Source organism: Homarus americanus, unplaced genomic scaffold, assembly GCF_018991925.1.
Source record: "Homarus americanus isolate GMGI-L3 unplaced genomic scaffold, GMGI_Hamer_2.0 scaffold31032, whole genome shotgun sequence".
In the NCBI taxonomy this organism is placed as follows: Eukaryota; Metazoa; Arthropoda; class Malacostraca; order Decapoda; family Nephropidae; genus Homarus; species Homarus americanus.
Genome location: NW_024729696.1, coordinates 60,539 through 76,737, shown reverse-complemented (window position 1 = coordinate 76,737; position 16,199 = coordinate 60,539). Strand labels below are relative to the sequence as shown.

Genomic DNA, 16,199 nt, shown 5'->3' with positions numbered 1-16,199 from the left:
GGGGAATAGAAAAATATAAAAGTCATAAAAGGAAGTGTCAATAACAAAGGAAAGGAAAAAAAGATACAGACCAGTCGTGAGGAAAATACATATATATGTTCTCGGCAGCAGGGAAACACGAACACTATATGTGACTCTTTTTCCTCAACTGAGACAAAGAGGAAAGGAACAGAAATTACAGAGAGTGATTTTGTAATGTGGAGCAATTAAGGAATTATTTCTAGTCATGGTGGAGAGAGAGAGAGAGAGAGAGAGAGAGAGAGAGAGAGAGAGAGAGAGAGAGAGAGAGAGAGAGAGAGAGAGAGAGAGAGAGAGAGAGAGATCGAATCATCCTTACCGTGAAAACCAACAACAAAATCTGGAAAACTTAAAAAAATATGAAAACAAAAATAAAAAATAACCCACCTAACAATGAGACTAAGAGGAAAACAAGGAAACAACAGTCAGGAAAACAGTGACACAATACCGAAATTCAGGGAAAAACTGTCCTCAGCATCCGGGCGACGTGAGGACTACACCCAGACGCGTCGGGAACCATTGTTTTCCGTGTAATTTCCTCCCGTTTCTAAATACCAAATTCTTACGTAATTACCCCCATCAGGATGGAAGGAAGGAAGGAGGGAGGGAGTTTGAGGAAGAGTAAGGAGAGAGGGAGGAGTTTGAGGAATTAGGGAGAGATAATGAGACAAGGGTGAGGAAAGGAGGAGGGAGGGAGTTTGAGGAAGTAGGGAGAGAGGGAGGAGTTTGAGGAAGTAGGGAGAGATGGTTAGAGGTAAGTGATGAGGCAAGGGGAGAGGAGAATGGGGGCAGGGAAGGGAGCTGTAGAGAAAGAACGGGGTGGGAAGGAGGGAGGAAGAAGGGAGAGAGGGAGGGATGGCAGAGTTGGTAGAGAGGGACAGAGAGGGAAGGGGATTATGGAGGGGAAGAACGGAGAATGGGTGGATTAGAGAGGAAAGGAAAAATATCGTATATTGTGATATTTATATTTCTGTATCTGTCAACAATCGCCTGTCTGTCTGTACGTTTTCTTAACCAATTGGTGAATCACTGGAGTCGTTTCATTGTCTGCAGTTAAAAGTGTGTATTTCTATATATATATATATATATATATATATATATATATATATATATATATATATATATATATATATATCCTGTACAGTGAGAAAGGTGTACCCAGTTCACCTGACGACGATGATCAGAGACAAGAAACTTCTTCGCTGTAAAACTCAATATTCCCGACATCAGCGAATATTTGCCAGAGTCGTGTCTCCATCTCGCCTGAAGAAACTGACGCGATGAAAACACATGAAACTACGAATAGGTGGAAAAAGGAGAGAGAGAGAGAGAGAGAGAGAGAGAGAGAGAGAGAGAGAGAGAGAGAGAGAGAGATGATGATGATCTCAGGTACAGTATATGAGCAGAAAGTTGAAGGTTCATCCATCAGTTGTAATATTGCCAAATGTCGTCCTTCGGAATGAATGTCCAGGACTGACGTTTTGACACAATGGCCACGATGATATTGCTTCTGCAACATGTGCAACCTAAAGGCACATTCATATATTGTGTGTCCCCCATCAGTGTAAAATTTTACAAAACTTGAAGCAGATGATGGTTTAATTATTTTCTCTACGGACTTATTAAATATTGCATTTATTTAAGGGAGATAAAGATAGCTTGAAATTAATCAGCTTAAGAGGTTAAAATAGTAACGAAGAACGAATAGAAACAATTTATTTACTGATGTTGACAGCGAGAACACGGCATTACAACATTAGTGAAAGACAACACGCCACACTATATTAGTCCCCACAACCTAACTCACATAATTACAACCTAAGTAACGTAACTATAATCTAACTAATGTAGCAATGATGTAACTAACGCAACAGTAACCTAACTTACCCATAACTCAACTAACGTAATCATAATTTAACTTGTGCAACATTAACCTAACTAACGTAATATTAACCTCACTAACGTAACCATGACCAAACTAACGTAACATTAACCTAACTAACGCAAAAAATAACGTAACTTACGTAACATTAACCTAATTAACGTAACAATGGCCTAACTAACTTAACCATGGCTAAGTAACGTAACCATGACCTAACTAAAGTAACATGAACCTCACTCACTTCGGTAAACATAACCTAACCAAAGCTATAACCAAAGACCATTAATTTAGGTTAAGTCAACTTTGGTTATCATCGTACGTAATTTAGCCCCCCCCCATCACTCGTCTTCCTCCTCCCCCTGCCTCCCTCCCTCGTCCCCGTCTCCCTCCCTCACCTCCCTGCCTCACCTCACGGACCTGCCATACGTCAACCCCAAACTCGGTGTTGCCTCTGCTGTATACTGAACGTGACTAAATTAATTCAAGTCATCACCTTTTTGCTCCAACCAGGAATGATGATGATGATAATGATACTACTACTACTAATACTACTACTACTACCACTACTACTACTACTAATAATAATAATAATAACAAACTGCTTTATAATCTCGTAATGAAATATTGGCTGAGGAAGTTATAAAATATTCAAGTGAAAAATAAAGTAGAATTTCACCTCTTTGTATATATTAATAAGTTCCGTGCATACTGTAAGCTGAACTGTACAGTACATATGGTAGCCTCTTTTGTTTATGTTGTGATCTGTGCCCCTTAATACTGTATCTGTAACCTGTACCATACAAATTGTAACTTGTTCTATCCATACCTAAAACCTGCACTATCCATACCTATCCCTCACAGGCTGTAACTTTGCACCTGGCTAACGCGGCGGTGTTTCTTCTTACAGACATCAATACGGTGTTCGCGAAGGGCAAGATCGCCAGTCTCATCGCTATCGAGGGCGGCCACGGCATCAGCAACAGCTTCGGCTCCTTGAGAATGATGTACGAGTTGGGGGTCCGCTACCTGACCTTAACACACGCCTGCAACACACCCTGGTGAGTCTGTGTGTGTTTTTGGGAAGGTCTCTGTATGTCTGTACAACCCTCAACCATATTTTTAACATACCTTGGTGAGTCGGTGTAAGCCTGTACGAGTTTGTTCAGGTTCTGGCATGGCGTTGGGTAACACACAGGAGTTGTGTATTCACAAGGCAGATAAATATTAATTCTTATTTCTGAAGGTATACCATTATGGTTATTGACAAAAGCTTACAAATATATTGTATATGTCAAAGTTTGAACTATTACTGGTGACTAGCAATAGTGAAATCATCAACAATTTTTGGAGATATTGACATATCTCTGGGTGTTCTGTCGACCATAGGCAAAATATTACTGGTCCCAATCATGTGCCTTCCAGCACTCTGCGTATAATGGTGTTCCAGCCAGTTAAAATCTTCTATGGCGACGACCTGGAAGGAAGTTCTGGATGAAAGTTAACAGTAATGAGTGACACCTCAGCCTGTACAGGTAGTGGAGGGCAACATGTGGCCACCTGCATGAAGACAACTGTTAACTAATAACAACGTGGACACTGAACACATACAAATCTTGCACGTACTAACATAGATCAGCACGACGACCTGCCTGGAGTTCCCTGTACAAAGAACTTTTCCTGATACCATATTTCCACTTCAATTTTCCCATCCCCTGGCAGTCAATATTTCATGGAAAAAAAAATCATGAGTGGCAGCACTGGTATACAGAAGTACACATGTTTACTAAAGCAAGAGTGGATGAATGACAACGCATGGGGGGAGAAACTGTGCTTTTATTATTCATTACGTGACTGATAAAGAACTGGACAGTTAAAAGACGAGAAATACATCAAGAAAGCAAAACGAAAAATGTTTTACCAAAAATCAGCTAACTTTTGGTACTGCAACATTTTAAAAGTAATATAATACAAAGCACGAGAGAGTACACGGGAGAATCCAATGTTATTCCATGAGTCCACTGAGGCTCGCAGACAGGCAGGCTCACAGACAGACAGACAGGCAGGGAGGGAGGCAGGCAGGCAGGCAGGGAGGGAGGGAGGCAGGCAGGCAGGCAGGCAGGCAGGCAGGCAGGCAGGCAGGCAGGCAGGCAGGCAGGCAGGCAGGCAGGCAGGCAGGTAAGGTAGCAGAAAGTGTTTACACGCGCGAGGCCGCCACTTTACCTGAACAAACCACTTACCTACCCAGTTCTCTCCCCGGCCAATATCGCTCTTGTTTTATTTTCATTTGTGGTGTATTATGGAGGATGGTGTTTCAGCGTTGGTCTGGGGGGCAGAATTTACGCTTGGGTGTTTTATCATACCTGCAGGATATATATTTTTTAGGGTGCGGGGTGAAGTAGTATAGGTCAAACAACTGCCTCATCCTCGGTACAAAGAGTTTTATCTCGATACTGGAGCGATGGGTGGCAGATATCGTTCTTTAGGTGTGAGTTCACGGGTTAGCTAAGAGTATTTTTTTCCCATCGTCTCTGGCGGTAGTGTGGTGAAAATTTCAACTGAGGTGAGACGCGGTATCTGCACTAGCAATTATTATCATTATTTTTTTCGAATTTAATTTTTTGGTTGACACTAGTTTACTTCCCCGTCTGGTTGATCTTCTGTTTGGTTGACCACTGCTTGCTTGAGTGATGCTTGACCCTCTGCTTGGTTGACCACTGCTTGCATGACCATTGCTTGCTTGACCCTCTGCTTGCTTGACCACTACCTGCTTGACCACTGCTTGCTTGACCACTGCTTAGTTGACCTCTGCTTGATTGAGTGATGCTTGACCCTCTGCTTGGTTGACCACTGCTTGCTTGCCCACTGCTTAGTTGACCACTGCTTGCTTGAGTGTGCTTGACCAGTGCTTGTAGACCACAGCTTAGTTGATCACTGCTTGCTTGACCACTGCTTGCTTAACCATTGCTTGCTTGACCACTGCTTAGTTGACCACTGCTTGCTTGAGTGATGCTTGACTAGTGCTTGCTTGACCACTGCTTACTTGACTACTGCTTGCTTAAGCCTCTGCTTGCTTGGTCTTTAATTGGTTGACCTCTGCTTGCTTAACTCTCTGCTTGCTTGACCCTTTGCTTGCTGGCCCTCTGTTTGGTTGACCTTTCCTTGGTTGACTTCTGCTTGCTTGACCACTACCTGCTTGACCGCTGCTTACTTGACCATTGTTTTTTTTTTTTTTTTACGGGGATTAGCCCACCCGGGCACAGGTAATTGACCTACATCAGGGCCTGAAGGGAGAAAATGCAATAATAATAATAATAATAATAATAATAATAATAATAATAATAATAATAATAATAATAATAATAATAATAATAAAGAACAAAAAATAAATGAAAAAATTAAAAACAAGATCAATAGTGAGAAACAATATATGTGTGTTGTGTTGTCCAAGTACGATAAACAATTGAGACCCTGCAATTGTGTGTAAATGAGGCAGAAAGTCAGAACATCAACCTGGGACTTGGTCACAATTTTCGTGATGCCATATGGCAGCAGGGTCTACCATTAGACAATAGATTATGCTTCCAATATGTTTCCAGGCGGTAGTACCTTCCTGTTTGAGCCTCTGATTGTTTGACACTTACTTGGTTGAAGTTATAGTCAAAATTTACGTCACAATGTTCGTACAACTGATCCAATTTAGAGTTTGAGAAGATAAGCGATTTTTTTTTATTTAATATAGATCAATGTTAAAATATGAGTTTGATACAGATTTTTTCCCTAGTAAAGAAAAGGCAAAAAAACAACTTCTTTCCACTAAGGTCGGGAAAGCAGTCAAGTGTCAAGACTAATTTAATATCGAACACAAATTCTATAATAAAAGTTATGTTATACCAGAACTAATACTATTAACATAATATATCTACATTTATATAATATACATAATCTATGAATAATTCTATAACGAGGCAAAATATAGGAAAATTTCTTACTGAATATTTAAATGATTATCCCGGAGCGTCACGTTACCATAGAGATAATTACATTATTTTTCATGCCATTAAAAGTATCTTGGTTATATATTTTCATCCTCCTTTCATGTTTTTTTTCTTGTAAATTTATTTATCTTTTGTTTTTCTTGTTTAAAATTTGCCGTGTTTTTTTTTGCTGTAAATTATAATCCGTATTTATTCTGTTAATTTTTTTTCTTGTTTTTTTTTAATTCTCTTTCTTTTTCCTTCCTTCTCGTTGTTTGTTTCATTCTTGTTGTGTTTCCTTCAGTCTGTTTTTGTCCTTCACTCAATGCATTTCCTTCACTCTCGTTGTTTCATTCATTCTGTCTATGTTGTCTTTACTTTGGGATTAACTTCTTTCTTTTTCTTGTGACTGCAGTTTCAATTCAATGTCTTCATTTATTTCACTTCATTCTCTACTGTCATTCATATTAACCTCATTCATCTTGTGTTGCTTCTCATCTGATTATATTTTCTTCATTGTTTTCATGGTGTTGACTTCCTTCTTTTCGTGTTATCTTCATTCTTCCTACACTGCCATCATTTCCTTCACCTCTCTCCCTTGGTCGTCATTCACGGAGGGCCTCGTTAGCAATAATGAGATGACGATCACGATACTTATTGATGGAGCCAAAGAACTTTGCCTACGTAGCCGGACATCCATTTAAGCTCGTTAGAGAGAGAGAGAGAAAGAGAGAGAGGGAGAGAGAGAGAGAGAGAGAGAGAGAGAGAGAGAGAGGTAAATAAATAAATAAAAAGTAAATTAAGACAAAAAAAAGATAGACAGAGAGAAATGAAAGAACGAAAGAAAGAAAGAAAGAAAGGTTTAAGAATACACACATACGTATAAAACAAACACAGACAGATAGAAAGAAAGGAAGATGATAAAGACAAGCAACGACACAGGTAAAGCAGGAGAACTAATTATACCTCGCCTCTTCCCCCAGGGCCACCTCGTCTGTGATAGAGAGATCGTCGGGAGATGGGACGAAGAACGAGAATTATGGCCTCACGGAGTTTGGCAAGGTAAGTCTGTCTGTGTGTGTATATATATATATATATATATATATATATATATATATATATATATATATATATATATATATATATATATATATATATATATATATATATATAATCTGTATATATCTTTTATTTATACCTAATGTACGTACGTATGTATCTCTCTCTCTCTCTCTCTCTCTCTGTCTCTCTCTCTCTCTCTCTCTCCGTATCACTTTTCATTTCCAAACAACTTTCTTCTCTGCACGTTTCTACACTAGACAACAAGCCTTGAACAATGGCAGAAATATTAAAGCGGTTAGTGGTGACGAGGAGGGAAGCCAGACGTGTGTTGTGTTGCTAAAAAGGCCGTCATGAAAGTCTACATACATTACAGCGAACATTCCTCTACTTCTTACCTTTGTAATAATAATAATAATAATAATAATAATAATAATAATAATAATAATGGTAAATAATAATAATAATAATAATAATAATAATAATAATAATAATAATAATAATAATAATAAATCAGTGTGTACAAGATAGTGAAATGTGGGTTGCATTACCCGTAGAATTTATTAGACCAGCCCACATCGTCCTGTTAGGCGCCGAGCTGCCACCCTCTCTCTCTCTCTCTCTCTCTCTCTCTCTCTCTCTCTCTCTCTCTCTCTCTCTCTCTCTCTCTCTCTCTCTCTCTCTCTCTCTCTCTCTCTCTCTCTCTCTCTCTCTCTCTCTCCAGTGGGGCAGGAACATCAACATCACTCGCAACACAACACAACACAACAATCTTCGTCACCAACACCAGGAATACTTCTGCCACTGTTTAAGATTTGTTGCCGAGTGACCGATAACATCTTGTGAAGAGATGAAAGTTCTTTTGGAAATGTGGAGAAATTGGAGGAGTTTTGGAAATGTGGAGAAATTGGAGGAGTTTTGGAAATGTGGAGAAATTGGAGGAGTTTTGGAAATGTGGAGAAATTGGAGGTGTTTTGGAAATGTGGAGAAATTGGAGGTGTTTTGGAAATGTGGAGAGATAGAGAGGTTTATTTCATCGTTACACAAAGATAATTTCTTAGGGAGGATCTTTTTATCACACCGAACCTCAGGGACTGCTTATAAATATCAGTACCTCTCGTCCTGTCATCAATTAAGCTGTGACTTAAACTCGTTAAAGGTCAACACAATTCTGTTAAAAGTAGTTGTCAAGCTCGGCGAACCTGACACGATTAATCTTAGAGTTCTGAGGTGGGATGACTTTACACTTGTTATTGACTGTGTTATATATATATGCTCTCACGTCAACTACCTAACATATGAACTTAAGACATTAGTTGTTGGAATGTAATAGTGGGTGGTGCAGGGAGTGGGTGGTACAGGGAGTGGGTGGTGCAGGGAGTGGGTGGTACAGGGAGTGGGTGGTGCAGGGAGTGGATGGTGCAGTGTGGGTGGTGCAGGGGAGTGGGTGGTGCAGGAGTGGGTGGTACAGGGTGGGTGGTGCAGGGAGTGGATGGTGCAGGGGAGTGGGTGGTGCAGGGGTGGGTGGTGCAGGGGAGTGGGTGGTACAGGGGGGTGGGTGGTGCAGGGTGGGTGGTGCAGGGAGTGGGTGGTACAGGGAGTGGGTGGTACAGGGAGTGGGTGGTGCAGGGAGTGGGTGGTGCAGGGAGTGGGTGGTACAGGGAGTGGGTGGTGCAGGGAGTGGATGGTACAGGGAGTGAGCGGAGGGAGCAGTCAACACCACGCCATCAACATAAGTTTAGTGGGTAATACACAAGTTGGGGAAACAAGAGGCCCTACTTAACAAACTAAAGGTGGAGTTTGACTCATCAACGTAAACACTACACAAGTATGGTGAGAGGATTCTACTTTGACAAATGTTTAATTGAGAGAATTTGATCATCTCTGGCAGTGTTGAACCCACTTTCTTTAGCCCCTTTTTGTTTATACTAAAGATTTAAGAGAAACACCAAATAAATGAACATGCTTCTGTCTATAAGTTTAACCATCGTCTCTGTCAAATGGTTTCCTTGCATCTAGTTAACATAAACAAGTTGGGGAACTTCTCTTATTATAATAATCTATCACTGCCACTAAGACAAGGGTTTGTGTCTCTTTACTGTGGGTTTTTTTTCAGACTGAACTAATTATCTGTTGTAGGGGTGAAATATCTCTATGTAGCTATTGTAGCTAGTTGGTACAGAGTCGTGATGGTAGATGGAGACATATAACTTTCACACTGAGAAGGTCATTAATCTAACTCTCGAGCAACGGGATAATGAAGACATTTAAAAGCTCAGTAAATACTAAATTGGTGTTTATTGCGCACGTTCACCAATATACCTCCAGATAATGGTGACACTAGCTGATGTATGTGTGTAATGTTGTGCAGGCAATTCGTTATATCCTGCTGCTACATTGCTGGTGAGGCTTCCCTGTATATTCGTAATTTCTGAGTGTGACACACATCTAAGGTCATTAAGGTTCAAGCCCTGAGATTATCCTAGAGATGGCTCAGGATGGCTGGGTCATTAATACAGCTTAGGGTCTCACAGAAGTGTTGCTCCAAATGACAACAATTTCCTCCCTTGCCCACTGTGCTATTATGGTGTATGGAGGAGGGTATATGTAAGTTAATAATAATAATAATAATAATAATAATAATAATAATAATAATAATAATAATAATAATAATAATAATAATAATAATAATAATAATAATAATAATAATAATAATAATAATCATCGAATTTAAGTTTTTGTCAGAATCTTCTTCTTTACGAGAATCGGGCAAAAATAAATGATTTTCTTTATCAAATTCGCCTCAAAATCTAAACACTACTTTCAGAATCGCCAACAACAGAAACACTATTATATCCTTCGCAAGAATCATGAAAACTTTAAAATTATTATTTTCTTCTTACGAGAATCGCCCAAAATTGAGGGATTTCCGTCCGATACTACCAGGAAGTGATCGTTTAGGGCGAAAACTGCTCATTTTCGTTCGCAATCTGCAGGAGAGCGTTCTGTCAATGGGGCACTTAGCTAAAGCTGCTGTGTTGTGGATTGCGTCTTGTACCAGGAGCAGTTCAAGTCGAGGCGAGTAGTAGAGGATGCAGATGTGTTGGTTTTTTAACGGGCAGGAGAACTGCTGGCAGGGGTGTGTGTGAGAGAGAGAATGTGATACACAGGAAAGTCTGATAATTATCATACTTATCTTGTGTATTACCTTGATATATATATATATACCAGAGACTAAATTACAAGTACATATAACGTTAGTGATTTTTATAATGTATACCATATACATATTTTCATATGTATATTCTTTTCCTTCTCTTATATTCTCTCTCTTTTTTTCTCTCTTCCTCTTAATAGCTTTTATAAAACGGACATTTATTCATTTGATTAATATCTTACAAATGTACATCAAAATACAATAAACTGTTAACGGATGATATTATTACTACTGTTTGCCTCACGTAAACAAAGACTACTGGTAAATTGGCCGGTCACCACAACTCACACTGTTTCTCTCATTCAGGGAAACTTTCGGAGATAACTGGGTCATTCTGTTAAGTTTATCCTCCGTAACTTGGAACACACACACACACACACACACACACACACACACACACACACACACACACACACACACACACACACTAAGAAAAGTATAGAGAATGAGATGAGTCGTGGTATAGTAATCATGTCAGCATACTTCAGGATACAACAGTATTATCTCGTCTACTTGAAGGAGGTATAAGTATGTGTATTATTTCCTGTATATATCTCGTCTATGAGTTATGGTTTATGTCTCAACATGTCTTACTGAGTTATTAAGCTACAGTCACTGGGTTAATATATCAACGGTGAATGGCGGTAATTTGGCAGTTCTGTATCTCTGATAAACACCATTTGAAGGTAATGGGAGGGTAATTGTTTGTTTGTGCTAAGTAGTTAGTATAATCAACAAAATAACAAGGTCATTTACACATCTGCATCTTGAACAAGTGAATCAAATTGGAGAACAAGTAGACAGTCGTATCCTTAGTAATTATACCAAATTAGAGGGTAAGTAGACAATTATATCCTGAAGAACAACCATATTTCAGAGTAATTAAGCAATTACAGGCGCAATTATGCCATTATACACTTAATAACTCAAAAATATGTGAGCTTCATCAGAGAGAGAGAGAGAGAGCTAGAGCGAGAGCGAGAGAGAGAGAGAGCTAGAGCTAGAGCGAGAGCGAGAGAGAGAGAGATTATAGTTTGGTCTAGTACAAGTGTTTTCTTCACCACTATCTTAAAAAATACAACTTTTATTTCCCATGAATACCTAACTCCGAATCATCTCTTAATTATTATTATTATTATTATTATTATTATTATTATTATTATTATTATTATTATTGTTATTATTATTATTATTGTTATTATTATTATTATTATCATCAAGCTTCTAATCCGGTGTAATGATAATTACTTTCACTTACACCAACATTTTGCTTACTGCTCCCTGAGGACCAGTATCGTTGGTCTTAAGCAACCTCATTAACCTCAAGACCATCCTGGGTATTACAATGGTAGTCCTGACGGTCCTCTTACATACCGGAAACTAAGCCGTGTTTTAGCCATTATGAGAAGAACGAAAGTGAGGTATCGTCGAGCCACTACAAGAGACAGGAAACTGCACCAGCTTTCAGACAGACATAACCAAAATAAATAAATCTTTGACACTGATTCTGAAAATATGATCTTGACTCCCAAATGGAAAAGGATTCTTACGATAACATTCTTCTCGGTAATGGTCAGCCAGATGGGGGAGTTAGAGCCGACGCATCTCCCTGGTGGAATGTGGTGGCCATCTAGAGCTCGCTATCTCTGTGTCGTGCCTTAAGTGGGTCAGGCAGTTAGATGCGTTTACACATCACTAGGCACGAGAGGAATTTAACCTGAATATCTTTCACAACTGGGTAGCGGTATTGACCTTACAAGAGGCTGGGTTTAAGTCGCTTGAGTCCATTTCGTGATTTTTTTTTTAAGTGAATCACATGTGGAAAAAATAAGGTTCAGTTTGGCAACATATGAAACTAATTATATACAACTTGTCATAATTGTTTCTGTAGTTGTCATGTCTCTCAGTGCAACTTATCATATCAGTCACTGAAACTTATCCTATTTATCAGTACAACGAGTCACTAGTGTCACTACAGCGTATCATATATTTCACTGCAACACACACCCAAATCCTGCAACACTTTGCACTGTTGTCCAATTTCTCATTGGCCACCACCACCCCCACGCCAACACTACCACCAACATAACCTATATCACCATCACCAAAACCACCCACACCACCATCACCGCCACCCCACACACCTTCACCACCACCCAACCCACACACCATCGACACCCCACCCACACACCTTCATCACCACCACACACCACACCACCCCACACACCACTCCACACATCACCACCACCACCACCGCTCACATGTACTCAGAAAAATCACCATCATTTGTCGTGGAGAATGGTGCAAGTTCGTCAGAGGGGGAACACGAATTTGTTGGCAGAAATGACAAACAATTCCTCAGCAACACAAGAGGGGAGTTTGTTGATGTTGTGGTCACGGACACGTCAACAAGATGGATGGTTGTGTTTTGTTATTCTGAGAGACTGGGGCCCGTCCTGCGTCAGGGAGGTGAGTAGAGAAGTAGGTGGATAGATAGGGAGAGAGAGAGAGAGAGAGATATTCCCAAATATAAAATTCTGAGAACAGATTATTTTTAAACAAATTATAGAAATCTATCTATCTATCTATCTGTCTCTTACTCTCTCTCACAAAACAATCATAATAAAAATCAACCATAACCAAAAAAATAAATAAAACCGACCATATCAACCACTAAAACCGACCACATCAACCACTAAAACCGACCACATCAACCACTACAACCGACCACATCAACCACTACAACCGACCACATCAACCACTACAACCGACCACATCAACCACTACAATCGACCACATCAACCACTAAAACCGACCACATCAACCACTACAACCGACCACATCAACCACTACAACCGACCACATCAACCACTACAACCGACCACATCAACCACTAAAACCGACCACATCAACCACTAAAAGCGACCACAATAGCCACCCACCACACGCTAACAACCTCTCCAGCTCGTTAGGCCATTAGCACAGTAAAGCTGACTGGTTGAATATCAAGTGATTTTAGAACAATTTCGGTCCACTATTAGAGCGCCCCAATAACCCGCCTCATCTGACCTGACTGATAATGTTTTTCCTGTCGAGAATGGGGAATATATTTTAAATTAATCACGTCACGATTTTCTTTGTTTTTTTAATATATTAAGAAAGTATATCTGCCGACCCTCAGGGAAAGATCAACACGTAGGTTCATTAAAGAGGGTACAGAGAGTTAGAGGTTTAAAGAGAAAAAAATTAGGTAAAAAATTGGAATGACATTAGCTATTTTTTTTTTTGAGGAAGATGATTCAAGGTAACTTTTGAGAGAGAGGTAGTTCACAACACACTCGTTAGTCAGGTTAAGAATTTACGCTGAACTGGAGACGTGAGAATTAATTTGATTTACTCCAACAACGACACAAAGTTGGCAATTAAATGGCGCGAAACAAAGTTGGTGGGTAAATGGCGCTAGACCAAGTTTAGCGGAGTACTAGGCGTTAGATAAATAGGGCGAATTAAATGGTGTTAGATGAAATTGGCCGCTAATTGGACCAACTAAATAACGATAAACAATACACAGAAACCAAACCTAACCTAACCCTACATATTTCTCGACTGAGGGAAAAATTATCGTCCCGGACTTTGAGATCTGACGCTTAGGTTGCCAGAGATAGAAGGGTTTTGAGGATGTGAGTCACGTAACTGGGTTCAATTTTCTTTCCTTAGTGACTCATTAATTATGTAAGTCTTAGCTAGCGATGGATTCTTGCCTCATTAAGAAGAATTTTCATGCATTAGTGTCACGATCATGCCCACCCAACGCCGCTGTGTAAGATGGTGCGAGTCAGTTAATTAAAAAAAAATAATAATAATTTTTTTTTAAATAATAATAATAATAATAATAATAATAATAATAATAATAATAATAATAATAATAATAATAATAATAATAATAATAATAATCTAATAATAATACAAATAATAATAATAATGAATTTCTATATACATGAACTAGATTATAATTTATGGTGGTATACTTGACAAGCCACCTACCACATGATATACAAATAGACAGACACATAGATAGATAATAGATAGATAGATAGACAGACAGACAGACAGACAGACAGACAGACAGATAACACATATAGATAGATTGATAGATAGACAGATAGAAAGATAGATAAATAAAAAATAAAAAAATAAAATGACCCGGAGAAAGAGGATAAACTAGAGAAAAAGTCTGTGTGTTAATCATCTTCAAATTCTTTTCACACTCACACAAGTTAAGTGAGTGTGCCGCCAGCCAGGTGAGACGCGAGGCACAGGACCAGACAGACATCAAAGAGCGATGATGAGACTGACCGAATAAAAATAATAGAGGGTTAAGGTTCCCAGGACTAGTGGGGGGGGGTAGGAAGGGTGTGTGGTGAGGCATGTGTGGGGTGTGGTGGGGAGTGAGGTGGTGTGGTGAGATGGGTGTGTGGTAAGACGGGTGTGTTGTGTGGTGAGGCGGATATACGTATTATTGTACTCTGGAGAGAAAGATTAAATTTAACTGGTACATGAGAAGGTTGCAGAGTCGAAAGTAAGAAAGAGGGAGAAATTACTAACAGCAAAGAAGGAGAGAGAATAAGACTCGTCGTTAAGAGAGAAGAAAGAAGACGTAAAACAAGACAACAAGAAAAGAAGAGAGAGACAGAAAAACGAGTAATTATTAAAAGACAAAAAAACATGATGAAAACAGAATAACTTAGAGTAGTCAGCTGATAAACGTCAACAAACAGGAATAACAAACATAAAAATATTTCACCTTAAGACAAAAAGAAAGAAATAAACTGTCTTTCCTCCTTGTTTCCCCCTACCCACCACCACACCCTTCACCCTCCTCCTCTCCTTCACGAACTCCCTTACCCTTACTCCTCCTCACTCCTTACCCTTCACCCTCCTCCCTCACCCCTCCACTCCCTTACCTTCACCCTCCTCCCTCACCCTCCCGAACTCCCTTACCCTTCACCCTCCTCCCTCACCCTCACGAACTCCCTTCCTTCACCCTCCTCCCTCACCTCCCGAACTCCTTACCATCGCGCTCCTCCTTCACCCTCACGAACCCCCTTACCCTTCGCCCTCCTCCTCACCCTCACCTCCTCCCCTTCTTCACCCTCCTCCCTCACGAACCCCTTACCCTTCACCCTCCTCCCCTCTGCCTCCCGAACCCCCCTGACACGTCCCCTCATCCCATACCCTTCACCCTCCTCCCTCCTTCACCCCACACCTCCTCCCTCCCCTTGAACCCCTTACCCTTCACCCTCCTCCCTCACCTCACGAACTCCCTTACCCTTCACCTCCTCGAACTCCTCCTTCCCCTCCTCCTCACCCTCCCACGGAACCCCTGACCGTCCCCCTCCTCCTTACCTCCCGAACTCCCTTATCCTTCGCCCTCCTCCCTCACCCTCCCCGAACCCCCTTACCCTTCACCCTCCTCCCTCACCCCTCCCGGAACCCCCTGGCACTTCCCCCCTCCTTCCTCACCTCACGAACTCCCTTACCCTTCGCGCTCCTCCTTCACCCTCCCGGAGCCCCTTACCCTTCGCCCTCCTCCCTCACCCTCCCACAACCCCCCTTACCTTCACCCCTTCTCCTCCACCCTCACAGGCCTCCTTACCCTTCACCCTCCTCCCTCACCCTCACGAACTCCCTTACCCTTCACCCTCCTCCCTCACCCTCACACCCTCCTTCACCCTCCTCCCTCACCCTCACGAACCCCCTTACCCTTCACCCTCCTCCCTCACCCTCACGAACCCCCTTACCCTTCACCCATTTACCCACGCCCGAAGGCCCATAATCAACTCGAATTTACATATATATACAGGTAAGGGACACGGTTTCAGGTAACCTCACAACGTGCTACTCCAAGCTTGGTCTTCATACCTGATACTTGAACCATCTCTCACCGGTACTCAACAACAACTGTCTCATGCCAGCACGAGCAATGATTAACGCCTGGCTTTATATTTCCCTCTTTCCCTTGCCCGTTATTGCATTCTTATGGATTTTG

The 16,199-nt window shown here is 40.7% G+C and overlaps 1 protein-coding gene across 1 annotated transcript in view; it reads left to right on the top strand.

Annotated features, from left to right (window-relative positions):
• Positions 1-16,199, top strand: part of LOC121866792 (dipeptidase 1-like) — a 107,830-nt gene that overhangs the window by 56,928 nt on the left and 34,703 nt on the right. Inside the window, exons 8-9 of the mRNA XM_042366522.1 lie at positions 2,808-2,958; positions 6,858-6,936. Coding sequence (XP_042222456.1) covers positions 2,808-2,958; positions 6,858-6,936 — 230 coding nt within the window. The remainder of the gene's footprint in view (positions 1-2,807; positions 2,959-6,857; positions 6,937-16,199) is intronic.